Source organism: Trachurus trachurus, assembly GCF_905171665.1.
Source record: "Trachurus trachurus genome assembly, chromosome: 11".
Taxonomy (NCBI): Eukaryota; Metazoa; Chordata; class Actinopteri; order Carangiformes; family Carangidae; genus Trachurus; species Trachurus trachurus.
The window spans coordinates 8,079,639-8,093,562 of NC_139904.1; the positions used below are offsets into that span (position 1 = coordinate 8,079,639).

The window sequence follows — 13,924 nt, forward strand, 5'->3', positions numbered from 1 at the left end:
TCTGGCAGTTGCCATGTTTTTGACAGTGTTTACACGTTTCCGTGGCAACAAGCATCCCACATCTGCATCTCTCCCCCCCCGATGTGCGACCGTTCGATTCATTCACTGCTCCTCTGCTTTAATTCTGAGCTGCTCAACTATTCTACCTCTGAATTTCATCCACTCTGCTGGTGTATTTGGTTCTATGTGTTTATTATTGTGGAGGATTGTGGGTGAAATCATTGTTTGTCAGTGCTGCAGCATCAATCCATGACATATGGCCCAGGACTTGAAAATATATGGATTTTAGGACTAAATTCTCAAAATATAACTGATGCTAAAAACCAATTTCTGACAACTGTAACCTCAGCTCCTCTCTGATAAATTATGTTTCTATACAACTAAAGTACAAAGAACAGTTACGTTGTAGCACAATCTCTGACTGGATTATCATCTAAAAGACAAAGTCTTTGACTTGCTAGGGGCACAAATTAAAAATAATCCCAGAAATGAAACCCTATAACAACTGTGTTTCCTACAAAACATAATTTTTGCTTGGTTGGCTCTGTTTAATATGCAGCGAACAGACCAGTCAGATGATGACATGAAATGATGCAGAATACAAGCATGATAAAATGTTATCGTTACACCCAAAGTTTGACTTTGTTTAGACTTTTTTTGTTGCTGCAGACTTAAAATGTGAAAGCCGCTAATGTAGTTACACCCATCTCTCACAGTGGACCATTCAATGGACCTACTAGGCCCGATCTATACCTTTTGATTTTTACCCCGTGTTATGTGTTATACCCCCTTGTTATGGAGTCAGTGCACTTCCCTGTGTCTGAAATTAATTTAAAAATGTTTAATAACAGAGCTTTTCATGTCTCCCTGGCTTCAATCACAGTGTTTGCTTTGCACCGATACCAGGTCATGGCATTGGTGCCATATTGGTATAGAGTCAATGAGGGGTGTGTGGCCTCTTCACTAACCCACCTACGTGAAATACCAGACCCCAGTTGTCATGGGTATAATGATAAACATCTCAACTGTACTAATAGCAGTGCACCTGACTTTGTCACCATTGTAACTAATGGTTGTGACTTGGTTAGGTTTTGAAAAAAAGTGATTTTGATAAAAGTAGGACTATACTTCCTCAACACATAACGTTGTCGTTCTTGTGATGGTTACAATACAAACAGCTAGTTTCACATGGGAATCAAACGCTGCTCTCCTGAATTATATTTCTGTGTTTTTGTTGACTCCTCCATCCATCACAGCCTCCTGATGGCGATTTTATTGTTCTTTGTACCACATTGCTGCACTTCTTCTCCTCTGCTCCTGTCATAATAAGTGCAACCAATAGATGTCGCCTAGCAGCAAAACATAACAATGGGGTCATAATAAGATGCTGCAGAAATATATTAGGATATGCACAGATCTTGAGGAGCTGCATGCTGAGATTCCTGAAAAAACTGCTCCAGTGCCAAGAGCACAATGTGTAATGCAATTCGGTTACGCAAGACTGTACCTACATACAGACTGTTGTCATTGTTAGATAGATTGTTAGAAGATAACTATCACAGGTTCTGCATAAACATGTTTCATGCAGGAGTCAAACCACACTCTCCTAACATGGACTATTTTATATTACGTCAATAACCACTACGGCCACTAGATGTCTCCATAAAACAAAATGTATCCATGTGTCATAAGTAGCAGCTCTGGAGCTCTGGTCACAGCAGCTGCTAAGACATGCAGCCACCGAGGTCGACATGTGAATTATACCTCAGAGGCTGTTTCTCTGCATCAGCTCGGACACGTACTACAAGCTGATGTTTACACCCACAGTGTCTTCAGTTAAACACAAACATCTGCTGTATTTACATGTGAGCTGCTCAATGGCTTTTAGCTCCTCTCCGCGATGACGCACCGTTGTTTTCGTTCTCTTCTAACCCTGTTTATTTAAAGTTACTGATCTTTTCCACTCGGTTCTATTCTCTACTGTTGGGTTTGTTTTTGTTTCTACTCTAATTGGGTTTATTCCCTCCTCCTCCTCCTCCTCCTCCTCCTCCTTCTCTGACCCCCCCCCCCCCCCTCTCCCTCTGGTTCACATGGCCTCCAGTCAGGATCACGTCTCCTCTCTGCGAGTTCACAAAGACGATCAAGACTCTCCGTGTTGTTTCCATCACATCCTCTCATCACCTCCAGTCCTATTCCCTCTGCAGGCATCCCTCCATCTCTGACTCTTCCTCCCCCTCCTCCTCCTCCTCCTCTCTTCTCTCTCTGTCTCTCAGCAGTTGTGGGTGGTTGTGGATATTTTCTGGCACTGTTGCTCCGGTCCAGGGTCTTAATCCCTCATGATGTCAGCGTGAGGAGCCACAGCTCTGTTTACAACAAGAGGCCATCGCTCAAACTGTGTGTGTGGAAGTGTGTGTGTGGGAAAACATGCCTGAGAGACATGCAGTCAGGTGGTTAACTGTCCAGTTGTGTGTGAGTGTTTCTGCTGTGATCTAAAACAGTGAAATGGTTTTGTCTCATCTTTTTAGATGTTTTTGATTTTGACTGGTTTAGAAAGTTAAGTCCAGTCTCTCTCTTCCTCTCTTCAACACAAATACCAACACAATTAGTAATTTTCCTTGTCTTTAATTCCCTCTGCAGCAGATTGATCACACATGTGTGAGGGTGGACAGACCTGACATTCCTGCTTTCTGTAGGAGTGATGCATCTTTCTTTCTGACTGTTATATGTCTGAATGTATATTTTCAACAGATCAATTCTGGCCTCTACCATGAAATCCTAACCACAACGACCTCGGTTTGAGTCCACCCTGTGGCCTTTCGCACAATATTATTGTCTCTCTCCACCAGAATTAAGGCCAAAAATAACAAAATGAAAAAAAAATTAAGGACTCACTTGTTATTCAATGTTTTTTTTTCCTTCAAACGTCACGCTTGTGAATTGAACGAGTCCTAGCCAGTCTCATCCCAATTTATTGCCCCCTGGAAACACTTCTATGTCTTTGTTTTTGTGTGAATTTGCAGCGCATGTGTTGTCAAATTCATTTAGATGTTTTCTGAATTTGTGCATCTGCAATGCATTTTCTTAAATTGCATTGTGTTGAGCTCTCAGGGCCACCGTACTTAAGACAAAGGCAGTGACTGACTGAGAATCCAGAGGACGTCCAAAAGGTTCTGAGACTGAATAGGATGGAGTTAGAATTGGACGAAGATGAAAAAAATAGAGAAACAAAAGTGGTGATGGTGTATTTGTCTCACTGTTTCAGCTTTGATACAACTCCAGTCCACATGATCCACATGGACTAAAGGCAGCTATAATCCAATGTAATCCAAATCTGAATTGAAAATGGATCAGGTCAGGACTGCGTGCAAACAGGTGAGGAAAAAACAAGTCAAAACCACGACCAGAAACTAAAGAAAAAACAAAAAAACAAAACACTAAAGCACCTCTGTTGCTTGGAATTTACAATGTGTTTGCATAATTTGCTAAAATTATGTTCACATGCATTACTATACTCAGCACTTACATACTGTAGACTCAGTATAAAAAAAATAAGAAATGATCTCCTCTTGTTCTGGCTCCTAAAACTAAATCAGGTGTGAACCATTCCTCATATTCCCTCGGAGGTTTTAATGTTCTCAGCACAACGGAGGAGCAGAACAACAACCGTAAATGTACAGTTTGTCCTGTGGGAGCCACTGGAGCCAACGCCAAGATATTTTTACTCTATTTTGGTGTGTGTGTGTGTGTGTGTGAAATTCTCATTACATTTCACGGCTGTGACATCATGGGATTATATGAAGTGAAACCTGAGTGACGCTGGAGGAGAATCAAGGAGAGTCGGTTTTGGTTCACCAGACCGTCCACATCCAGCCCAGGACGAGTCTGACCTCTTGACCTCAGGGCGCCAACGACATAACTCTGGACATCTGAACTGTGGTTGCACAACACATGTAGAAGAACGGTCCACTAGGACTACTGATGTGGTGTTTGTGAATAATGGGCCATTCACATAATCGGCCATTCACATATAAATAGTGTATGTGCTGACAGGTTACTATGGCGGCATCTAGTGGCTGTATTGTACGTATAATGCGGTGACGTAGTATAGAGCGCAATGACAGAGTTGAGTGTTCGATTCCCACGTGAAAGCAGCCGCTTTTGTTGTTTCTATTATTCATGATTCATCCGTGTTATTATCGTAACCATGGCAACGGAAATTGTCTCATGTCGAGGAAGGGCTAATTTTGACTCAAATCACAAACTTTTCTCAAACCTAACAAAGCCACGACTGTTATTATAGCAACCATGGCGACGACAGCGAGAATTCGCTAATTTTTTGGTGCAGCCGGTGTGTTTATTATTGTAACTGTGACGACCAAGATCTGGAGAAACCTCTATGGGTAGGAAACAGTTAAATAAAACAACCCTTTATTGTGAGAATAAGTGATATCTACCTCTTGATGTTATGTTTTGGTAAAATTTTTTTGTATATTTCTGTAGCCTATGTTTTAACTACAGGGCACAGGGAGGTGTTTTAATTTATTGTTTCATGCGATAAAGATAAAGATACTTGAATGCAACACCAGAAAGTCACATGACCTCTGATACACAAACCAGAGATCTGCCCAGACACAAAGGTCGACAAAGTACGGTGGCTGTTTGCAGCCTTTTCTGAAGTTCGATGCCCCCTGGAGGTCACAACCTGCATCACATGCCACAACACTTTGGACTCGGTGCTGTTAGTGTTTGTTGGTCAAACCTCAATGCTCACATTAACTTTAACAGTCTGGCACCTGGACGATGTGATGTTGTTACCGAGACGTTGTTGCTATGTTTCAGTTTGTGTTTGTCCAACACAAGCCTGCGTGACGGATGATTTGGTGCTCGGCTTGTTGCCAGTGCTGTCACCAACAACACACGCCCTCCTTGAGTCTGGTGAATTATCTCACAAACTTTCTTTGCCTGAGTCAAAAAATCTGGTTTCGCGAGGATCGATCCAGGAAATGCATCACATCGTTAAAGAGACAGGATGAAGCGCCAGTGTCCTCCACCGGGGTATTAGCTGCTCTGCTCGTCCAACTCGGTGCTTTACACTCACCAGAACAAAAACATCAACATCATTTCATCTATCATTTTTAGTTTTGAGTCAAACCTGCAGCAGATTTTACTTCTCTCCAGAGCTTCACTTCATAAACCTTTGTTTTATGCGTGTACACGCCACAAAATATCTGTTTGTGGCGTAATCACAGTCAGCCTCTATATACTTAAACACCTCACTATGAGTCAAACCAAAATTAAATATTATTACCCACAAGATGTCAGATTATAGATCCACCTCATAAATACTCCTTGTTTTTAAAGCCTGATTATTCAGTGGTTTACCTCTAAACCAGCCACATAATTAATCTAATGTTGGCGACTCGCTGCATCTTTTATACCTTCTATGAAATTTCTCCTTTAGTACACTGGAACGTATGTTTGTTTTGTTCTCCCTTTGATGCATTAACCTGATCATACTGCATCTGTCATATTTGATATTTAACATAAGGGGAGAAATGGTTGCACTGCAGCTTATTATGATACATTATAACATTTTGTTGCCAGGCGACATCTAGTGGCCATAGTAATTATGACAGGAGAAAGGGGAACGTGTGATATAGTGCTAGACTGCCGAAGTCCACATAAGAGGAGGTTTAGGTGGATAAAACATGAAATTAGTGGTTAAGCCTCTGTTTTTTTGTTGAGTCTTCAAAACAAAGTTGACCGTGTTATAATTACAGTAACCATGACAACAAGGATCGCCAAATTTGGAGGAAGTAATTTTAAAGCAAATGTGGATAGAAATGACATTACTGGTTTAAAATGTTAATGTTTAGAGTGGAAAAGAAAAGAAAATATCTGCAAAAGTGAAAGCGGTGATGAAGCCAATAAAAGAAAAAAGAGCGATTGAGGGGTCGCTGGGTCGTATGGACTGTATCAGATGATTGAGGATTGTTAAAATCCAACCTGTTTAGTTGTTTAGGTTGAAGGAGCTGTTTTTGTTCATTTACTTACAGTGAATTACATTTCCCCCCCTTCCCATGCAAACACACAGAGGACTGTGGAGTCTGGTCAATGTCTGGATTAAAGATACTGTGGCTCGTGGCCAGGAGGAGCTAGTATCTGCCTGCAGCTCAGTCTCCTTGGGAGGAAACAGGAAACAAACAGCTGTCTATGGTGTTCCAGTGCTGTATGCATACTTTACATGGCATGTCTACCACTGAGGACACAGAGGTCAACCTACACAAAAGGCTCTTTTTAATTGTGTATTTGTGATGGACTGTGTGTCCATTTCTCTGTGGATTGAGGGCTCTGAAACTTTTGCAATATTTATATGGAGTCTAGACTTAATTTATAATTCAAAAAAGACATGGAAAATCTACCTTTATACAACGTGAGACCTTAAATTTTCTGTGCACAGTGTGTTTCTTTTTTTTTATATAAACATTTGACGCTCTTCAACAGAGCAGAGGAAAAACCTCTGGAGCTGCTGAGTAATTAAGTCTTGGTTGAGATAACGAGGGGAATCCAAAACACACACACACACACATACACACACATGGATGATGTCAGGGTAGGAACAGTTACTCAGACGAGATTAGACTTGGCATTTTTATCCAAACATCGCCAAAAAAGAAGTCGATATTCTTTTCCACGGAGGAGCAGAATCTGCTGTTGCCATCCTGAGCGTTCCGCGGGGATTACCGCAAAACGAACGTTAGATTTTTTATCGTGTTTGTCATGGAAATAAAACCTGGTGAGAATCTTTGCTGAATTAACAGCCTTTGCCCTCCCAACGTGGCTCATGATCCTGTCTGATTTATTAGATGTCACCGACATAAATTTCAATAATCTTTGTGGCATTTTTTACAATCTAATGTATCTGGATTTGTAACAGAAATGATTTAATCTGTGGATGATTCATTTGAACTTGGCTACTTGCGGTTTTTAACTGGATTTTTTTGTCTGTTTCGTTAGATATTTCTGATGATATTCTGCACCTTTAAAATTTTTCAGACATCTCAAAACATCAGTTGTCCCAGACTGAAAAATCTACTCTCATCCTTCTTATATCTGTGTTTACTTTACTTTTAGCGTTTCAAAAACAATATTTCTGAGACCATGAGCCGCAGCTTCGGTCATGGAAACATGAAAGCTGCACTTAAACCAGGATTCAGTGCAGCGAGTCGGTGAACTGTAGCATCATAAAACTGCTGCTGTAATTTACTGTTTATGGCATCCAGAGATCTCCTCTGGGGCTTTAAGTCAATTTCACAGATCATTTTTTCTCAAGTCTGTCATGGAAATGACAAACCGTTCGGTTTCTATTTAACCTGCCGCTGTCATTTTTTTCCCACTGAATATAAAGAACCTAAACCCGTCAGTAATAACATCACAATGTTTGCGTGTACGCCATCTTCAAAGACATGAGGCAACCTTCAGACCACGTTCTTAAACTGTCTGGTATGAGGACTGTGTTTGTGCAGGAAGGTCATTTTAGGCCATGGTTCATTTTTAAGATGGAAAGTGTCGAAAAAAAAAAGAAAAAGTTAGACCTTAACAAGACTTCCATGGTCAGCAGGGAAACAAATTAAGAGCTGAAAAAGCCTTATAAAAGTGAGACTGTTCAGGGTGGATAGGTTACAGTAAACTCTTAATGAAATACTTCTGCACTTTGGGGATCTGGTTTCTTTATGAGACCGAGATGTTCAGATGGATCTCAGCTCAGAAACTCCCCATGAAACCACAAACTGTCATTTTTATATTTCACTCCGTGTGTGGGGAGGTTAACAAGACGCAGCACCTTAATCACTGAGCTGCAGAAGTGGACGTACGTAATTTCTTTTTTTTTTAACCTTTGGATGGAGACTGTTGAACTGTTTCTAGTTTTCATGGAAAACTGATGGCTCTATCTTCATATTCTCACACATAATAATGTTATCATTCTCATGTCTTGATTTTCCACCAGAGAGTAGGCTAAATAAATGTGTTTTCCAAAATGTTCAGTGTAAGTATTGATCTTGAGGGATTAAGAGATTTGTAAGTGCACTATTGCTACAAAGCTAACATAAGCATTTGACAGCTGTTTACCATTATTGAAGAGAAGTTCAGTCAACATTGGGTTCACAGGACAAGAAATTATAATATCATCCTACTACAGTAGCTATATCTTTCAAAGCAGTCTGGACTCTACAGTGACTCAGTATCGGAAAGTGACTCACAATGTTTTTCTAGACTGATGAGTAAACAATTGTTATTGCCAATGTTAGCAACTGCAAAACTTACAGCTGAAGGTCTGGATGCTACAGTGACTCGGTATTGGAAAATGAGAAGACAGACTAATTGGCTAACTTCAGAAGAAGAAAATTAGCAATAGGAAATAACAATTTCCCCTAGACTGCTAAGCATAATGCTACTATCAGCATTAACAAAAACGTACAGATAGCTCCTTTAAATAGCAATGATGTGTTCATTTCAGCTGCACAGGTCAGTGTAGGCCTGGTTCGACTTTTGTTTAGCTGTGAAACACATTTCAACTCTGCAAAACTTTTAATATCCGGTCAGGCCTTATTTTATGCCTCTTTTATGCCAAATCCAATTGTTCCACTTTTTTCCCTTTTTTTTAGCGCTTTATAGTAAAATGATGCTCCTCGGTGTGACTTGTTGTGTTGAGTTCTGGCTTCAAACAACTATAAGATCCTTGGGTTGATTTACAGTGGACCATCTGTGCTCTAAATCCTTCTTGGGTTTGTCTTAAAGGAAATTTCACTGGACATTTTTTTTATCAGTGTTTGCGGTGGAAATGATTCTTGGAGCTGCTGAACTCTCTGAATCCTTGTTAAATTTATTGTTTGTCATCTTTTCAGGAGTTGGTGGAAACAGCTGTACCTTTTGTTGCCATGGAAAAGATACTCCAAAATGTCTTTTCAACATGATCTACACTCGAAGCTGCCCTCCTACACACACACACACACATACGCAAAACTTTCATTTCAATCTGAAAACAAACTTACCATGTTAAGGTTAAAGGTCAAAAAGTGTTATTTATTTGATTATTTTGGACAGTGGAGGTTGTTTAAAGCACAACATTTTTATGATCCTGTCTGGAGGCCACATCAACCCCTTTTTACGACCCCCTGAGGAGCTTGTGTAAATTTCGGGCACAGTTTCTGTTCCCTGTTCTCCTACGTCCTCTCAACATGACCTGGCGGAGGCTTTGACCCCCTGAGCAGCTTTTAGAGTCGTGAACGAGGGGACAACAAGGACTCAGTGTGAGCTAATTTGTTGATGTTTCATTGCTGGACCACAACTATTGACAAAAAACATCTGCTGTCTCACTTACTTCAAGAAATATTTGTGTGCATTTATCTATTTTCTGGTTTTCATCTGTGAAAACAAGACCCGAGAGGCAAGTATGTTTTCTCAGAGGAAAGATTTTTTTTTTTTTAATGAAAGAATTACTTTTTTCTTGGAGTTATTATGAAAATAGAGAAATAGAAAAAAAATGTAGTTTTTTTTTTGGTAAATTTCTTTTCATTTATTCTGATGCCAAAAAATGTTTACATTTTTATTTTTCCATTCACTTCTTGGGACTGTTTTCTTTTTCTTTCTTTTTTTTAAAGATGATATTATATTTTTTGTATGCATTTACCCCCATCATCAATCATTTTGAGTTTTGAATTGATCATCCTTCCTAAAAACCTTACTTGGAAACATGCAACAAGACTTTGGTCTTAAGCATCTAGTTTTTATTTACTAGTTGCCTGGGTTTTTAATCCACAAATCACCCAGTACGTCATAAAAACTACCATCTACCATCATCCCAAATCGCAATGACAACCACTTAATCAATGCAGCGATATGAAAGATAAACATCAGGTTACCTGGCTGGTGAAGGTGATGTGATAAGTCTCATACTGCACAGCGGGTGGTGTCCAGACCAGAGTGACAGATGTCTCTGTGATGTCCCGAGTGTTGAGCTGAGTGACACCTGACATCACTGGACACAAGAGAGAGAGAGATAGACAGCTTTGATATAATCCATCAGTCACACCTGTTTATACAATACTTACATTTATTTAGGTTAATATCCCTGTTTCCCTTTATGTTTGCATTTTATAACTCGATTGTATGTGATCAACCTAAGTTGCGGTGTCCCTGTAGCACCACAGCAGAACCCAGATAGATAAATAAACTCTGTGCTCCATCTTATGACTGATGAAGATAAAGGCAGTGGAACAAAATAACCAGCGGGCGTCTAACTAAAAATGTCTTTCCTGTCTGGCCACTATCACCGCAGCAGAGTGAAATATACCAAAAGTATCAACGTTTGGCTCCGTTAAACTGTCTGCTCAGTGACACCACATCGATAAAACAAACTAACCCCAATCTGATCTGCGGTTTGAAACTGATACAGCTCCGGTGACAAGGGATGGTTTTGTCATTAAGAGCAGTGTCCAGGTTGTTGATTTGGGAGCCACCAACGTCTGGGAAAGGCAGCTGAATGAGGGCCACAAAAGACAAGAATGGAACTGATTCAGATACAAATACCTCAAAGTCTTCCTCAGGAGGTGGTGGAGACCAAAAACAGAGCTCAACAAAAACATTGTTGTCAAGTGGTCAAGTTTACATCGTACTGTGCTGCCACCCAGTGGCAAAAAAGAAACACTGTACACAACAATATTGTTATGTTGAATGCCACTACTCTAAAAGAACCTTGAATAACTTGGTTCTTTAAAAGATTTTTGATTTTACATAGGAGCACAAGAAGCGTGGATATGCAAAACTGGGCTTAATTTAGCTGAAAAGTGAAAATGACGTCTTTTATACATAAGATATCTCAATGGAAAGCAGCTCTAACACATGACATGCATGTAACTCAGCAAAATGGGACAGAAAGGACATATTGGTTGTCATGTATAACTAGTTTTGAACTATTTTGGCAGGTGCATGTGGAGACAGTGGCATTAAAGTTACATAAACTGTCAAAAATAAATCATAACTCAATTCATAATTAAATCATATTCCAGTAACTTGCAAAGCATGCAGAGAGTTATATAGCTGGTTAGCAGTGATTCAGCCAGTGTGTTCCCAGTGGTAGAGACTGATAAAGTTTATCACACAGGTTTACAAAGTTTCCATAAAACTATCTGACTGTAAGAATCATTCAGACCTGATCATGTTCTATCTACATTATTTGAACAGTGTGTCACTCTTTCGCACAAACTGTAGTTCATTGTGCCAGAGTCTCATGCAGAAACACGTGGCGCTGTGTGGCGCTGCCAACATGAAGCCATCAGCTTGGCGGAGCCTGCCTGACGGCTGATGTATGACTGCACACAGCGAGGGGTGAAGAAGGTGCAGTCGATAATAATTCACAGATTTATTTTACGGCACCAGTTTCTCATAAAATTAAAGCTGAAAAATTCGCTGCAGAGCGGGTCACTGACAGAGGGACTGACGTAACGTTCCCGTAAGTAATTACAGCAAATCCAACAAGCACCTCACATACACAGTGAACTGTAACAACGAAGAGGGAAACATGGTAACCATGAGGGAGGACCCAAACAACCTCACACATCCATCAAGATATAAAATGTTGCAAAAATCTGATGGAAATTATCAGGATATTCCCCATGAACTCATCTTTTCTTCTTGGCTAAGTCTAAAGTTGTCATTGCTGCCTCCCATGTGAAATCGCTATAGAACTTTATGACTTTTTTGGGGGTACAGGGTTGAAGTGGAAGTTAATGGCTAAGATTCTGTAGCTATGCTAGCAGTTTTGCAAATTCACAATGTTCACAGTCTTAGATTAGTCTGTTAGCATGCCATTTTCATTTTCTAAGTAGTACAAAAGCTTTGCAAATGTTCGGACAAACTGAAAATGAAATGAATATAAGTTTAGAGTAAATTTCAAACGCAGATTCCGATATGTTTCTATAAAGCTACAGCTGTGGAAGTCATAGTGCAGGAGATCGTCAGAAAGAATCCTGGGAACCGTGAATGTCATGCACCTCCATCCAGGAGTTATTTCACAGGATTCAGCAGGATTCATTCTCGGAGGATATTGAAGGAAAATACTTAGTAGTGGTGCTAGTGTATAGATAAACAATAGTAGGCTAAATATCGTTTCTTTTTAAGATAGCTAGCTAACTACATGGAATTTTAGTCTTGGTATTGATTTGTTATCACTATTTGGAACTTCTGTCTCTATTTACATAATTACACTATTGTTTCTAATGTTGACTACTCATGTTTGTTGTGTCTCTATGGCCTCTCTTGCTAAAGTAGCCTATCCAATGAGATGAGACCAGCTAATGAGAGCACAAACAAAAGGCTCAGGCTTCCTCACGACTTTTTTCACTTTGTCGACCTTTCTTACTAAGCAAATTGTTTTTTCTGTTATACCTTTTGAGCAAAAATCAAAACAAAACAAAAAAACCCAGGTGTCCCCACTGAGGTATTTTTGCTCAAGTTCCACATGTGCACAAAAACAGGTGGTTGGAAATCTACTTAGCGGCCTGTGCACTGTCCACTAACTTCTTTCCTTCTCATATGGGACTTCAGATTATGGGACATCCCTCCCTTGACTCCAATCACAGGTCAGTTACATTTGGGAAAACACTTAACACTCTCTCTCTCACACACACACACATGCAGACACATATACACACACGTGCCTCAGGCAGCACTGAAAGCCATTACACAGCAGCCCGAGGGAGTTTTATGGGCAACAGGTCTGGGTCCTGCTGCTCCGCTAATGAAACAGTTCCGTCACCGGATTCACTGCAGCTTGAATCAGCTCCAAACACACGAGTAAATACACTAACGTAGCCTGGCAACAACAACGACAACAACAACAGCAGCTAGACAACAGAACCAGAGTAGGTAATGCAATTTGAAAGGACTCTGCAGACACTATTGTGTCAAACCACAGTCATGAGCAGAGATTGTTAAAAAAAAAAGAAAACAGAGAAAATTACTGTTGTTGAGGGAAAACACTGAGATTTTGACCAACACTCAAAAAATGTTTACAGCACTTCGGAGCACATTCATCAACGGCACCTCCCAAGAATGATAAACTGTCTCCTCTCGTGTGGTCGATCTATTAAGTTATTATGAAAGAAGATATTACACGAAAGCAAGGCTTTTGGGATATGTAAACATAGCAAGCATGTAAAGTGTTCACCCTGGGGTTATAAATCACCAATACACATAGAGGAAAAACAAAAGCCAAAAATGTGATGCTATTTGATGAATTTAAAATGGCCACTATAGAGGAAGTGTGATTCATTCCCCTGTAGCCTGTAATGACGGAGCAGAAGCTACAAAGGGAAAATAATAAATACAGCACCTGTTAAGTGCTGTGTGGTAAAAAGAAGAAATAACAGATATAAAATCAGGTGAAATAAAAGTAAGCAAGGCAACCAACTGAAGGCAAGAGGGACCAGCTGGGAGCTGAGTAACAATTTAAGTTACGTGTAAAAGTTAAAACCTGGATCACAAACCTCTTTAGGAAACACTCCAGACTGGTGTCACATGAGACCTTTTAGACGACCTGGTCAGTTGCCATGCATGAGTATTATGGGCTGCATGTAAGTGATTCAGGGAAGGTTTCCAATGGCAAGCGAAAAAGGAAGACTGTCCCCATCCCAAGAAAAACTACAGCAACAGTCATTTCGGCAAATTCCCAATGACAACATCTGTGTGCATTCAAGCGGTAAAACCCCCTTAGTGAACGTATTAATTTTTACTCTTGTCCATTGGGAGCAAAGGAGGAAGTTGTGTGATGTTGTTTTAAAGCCATATGTTCACCAAAAGAGGAGGCAGGAAGGTTCCCTGTCTGTTTCCAGTTTCCAACCAACAGTCAGGGATGTTATAACCA

General features: G+C 40.2%; 1 protein-coding gene across 2 annotated transcripts in view; it reads right to left on the reverse strand.

Moving 5' to 3' along the window:
- LOC310993744 (tenascin-like) overlaps window positions 1-13,924 on the reverse strand; it is a 48,850-nt gene that overhangs the window by 20,971 nt on the left and 13,955 nt on the right. For both annotated transcript variants that reach the window (XM_083982201.1, XM_083982200.1), the window contains exon 6: window positions 9,924-10,039. In XM_083982201.1, the coding sequence (XP_083838327.1) occupies window positions 9,924-10,039 (116 nt within the window). The remainder of the gene's footprint in view (window positions 1-9,923; window positions 10,040-13,924) is intronic.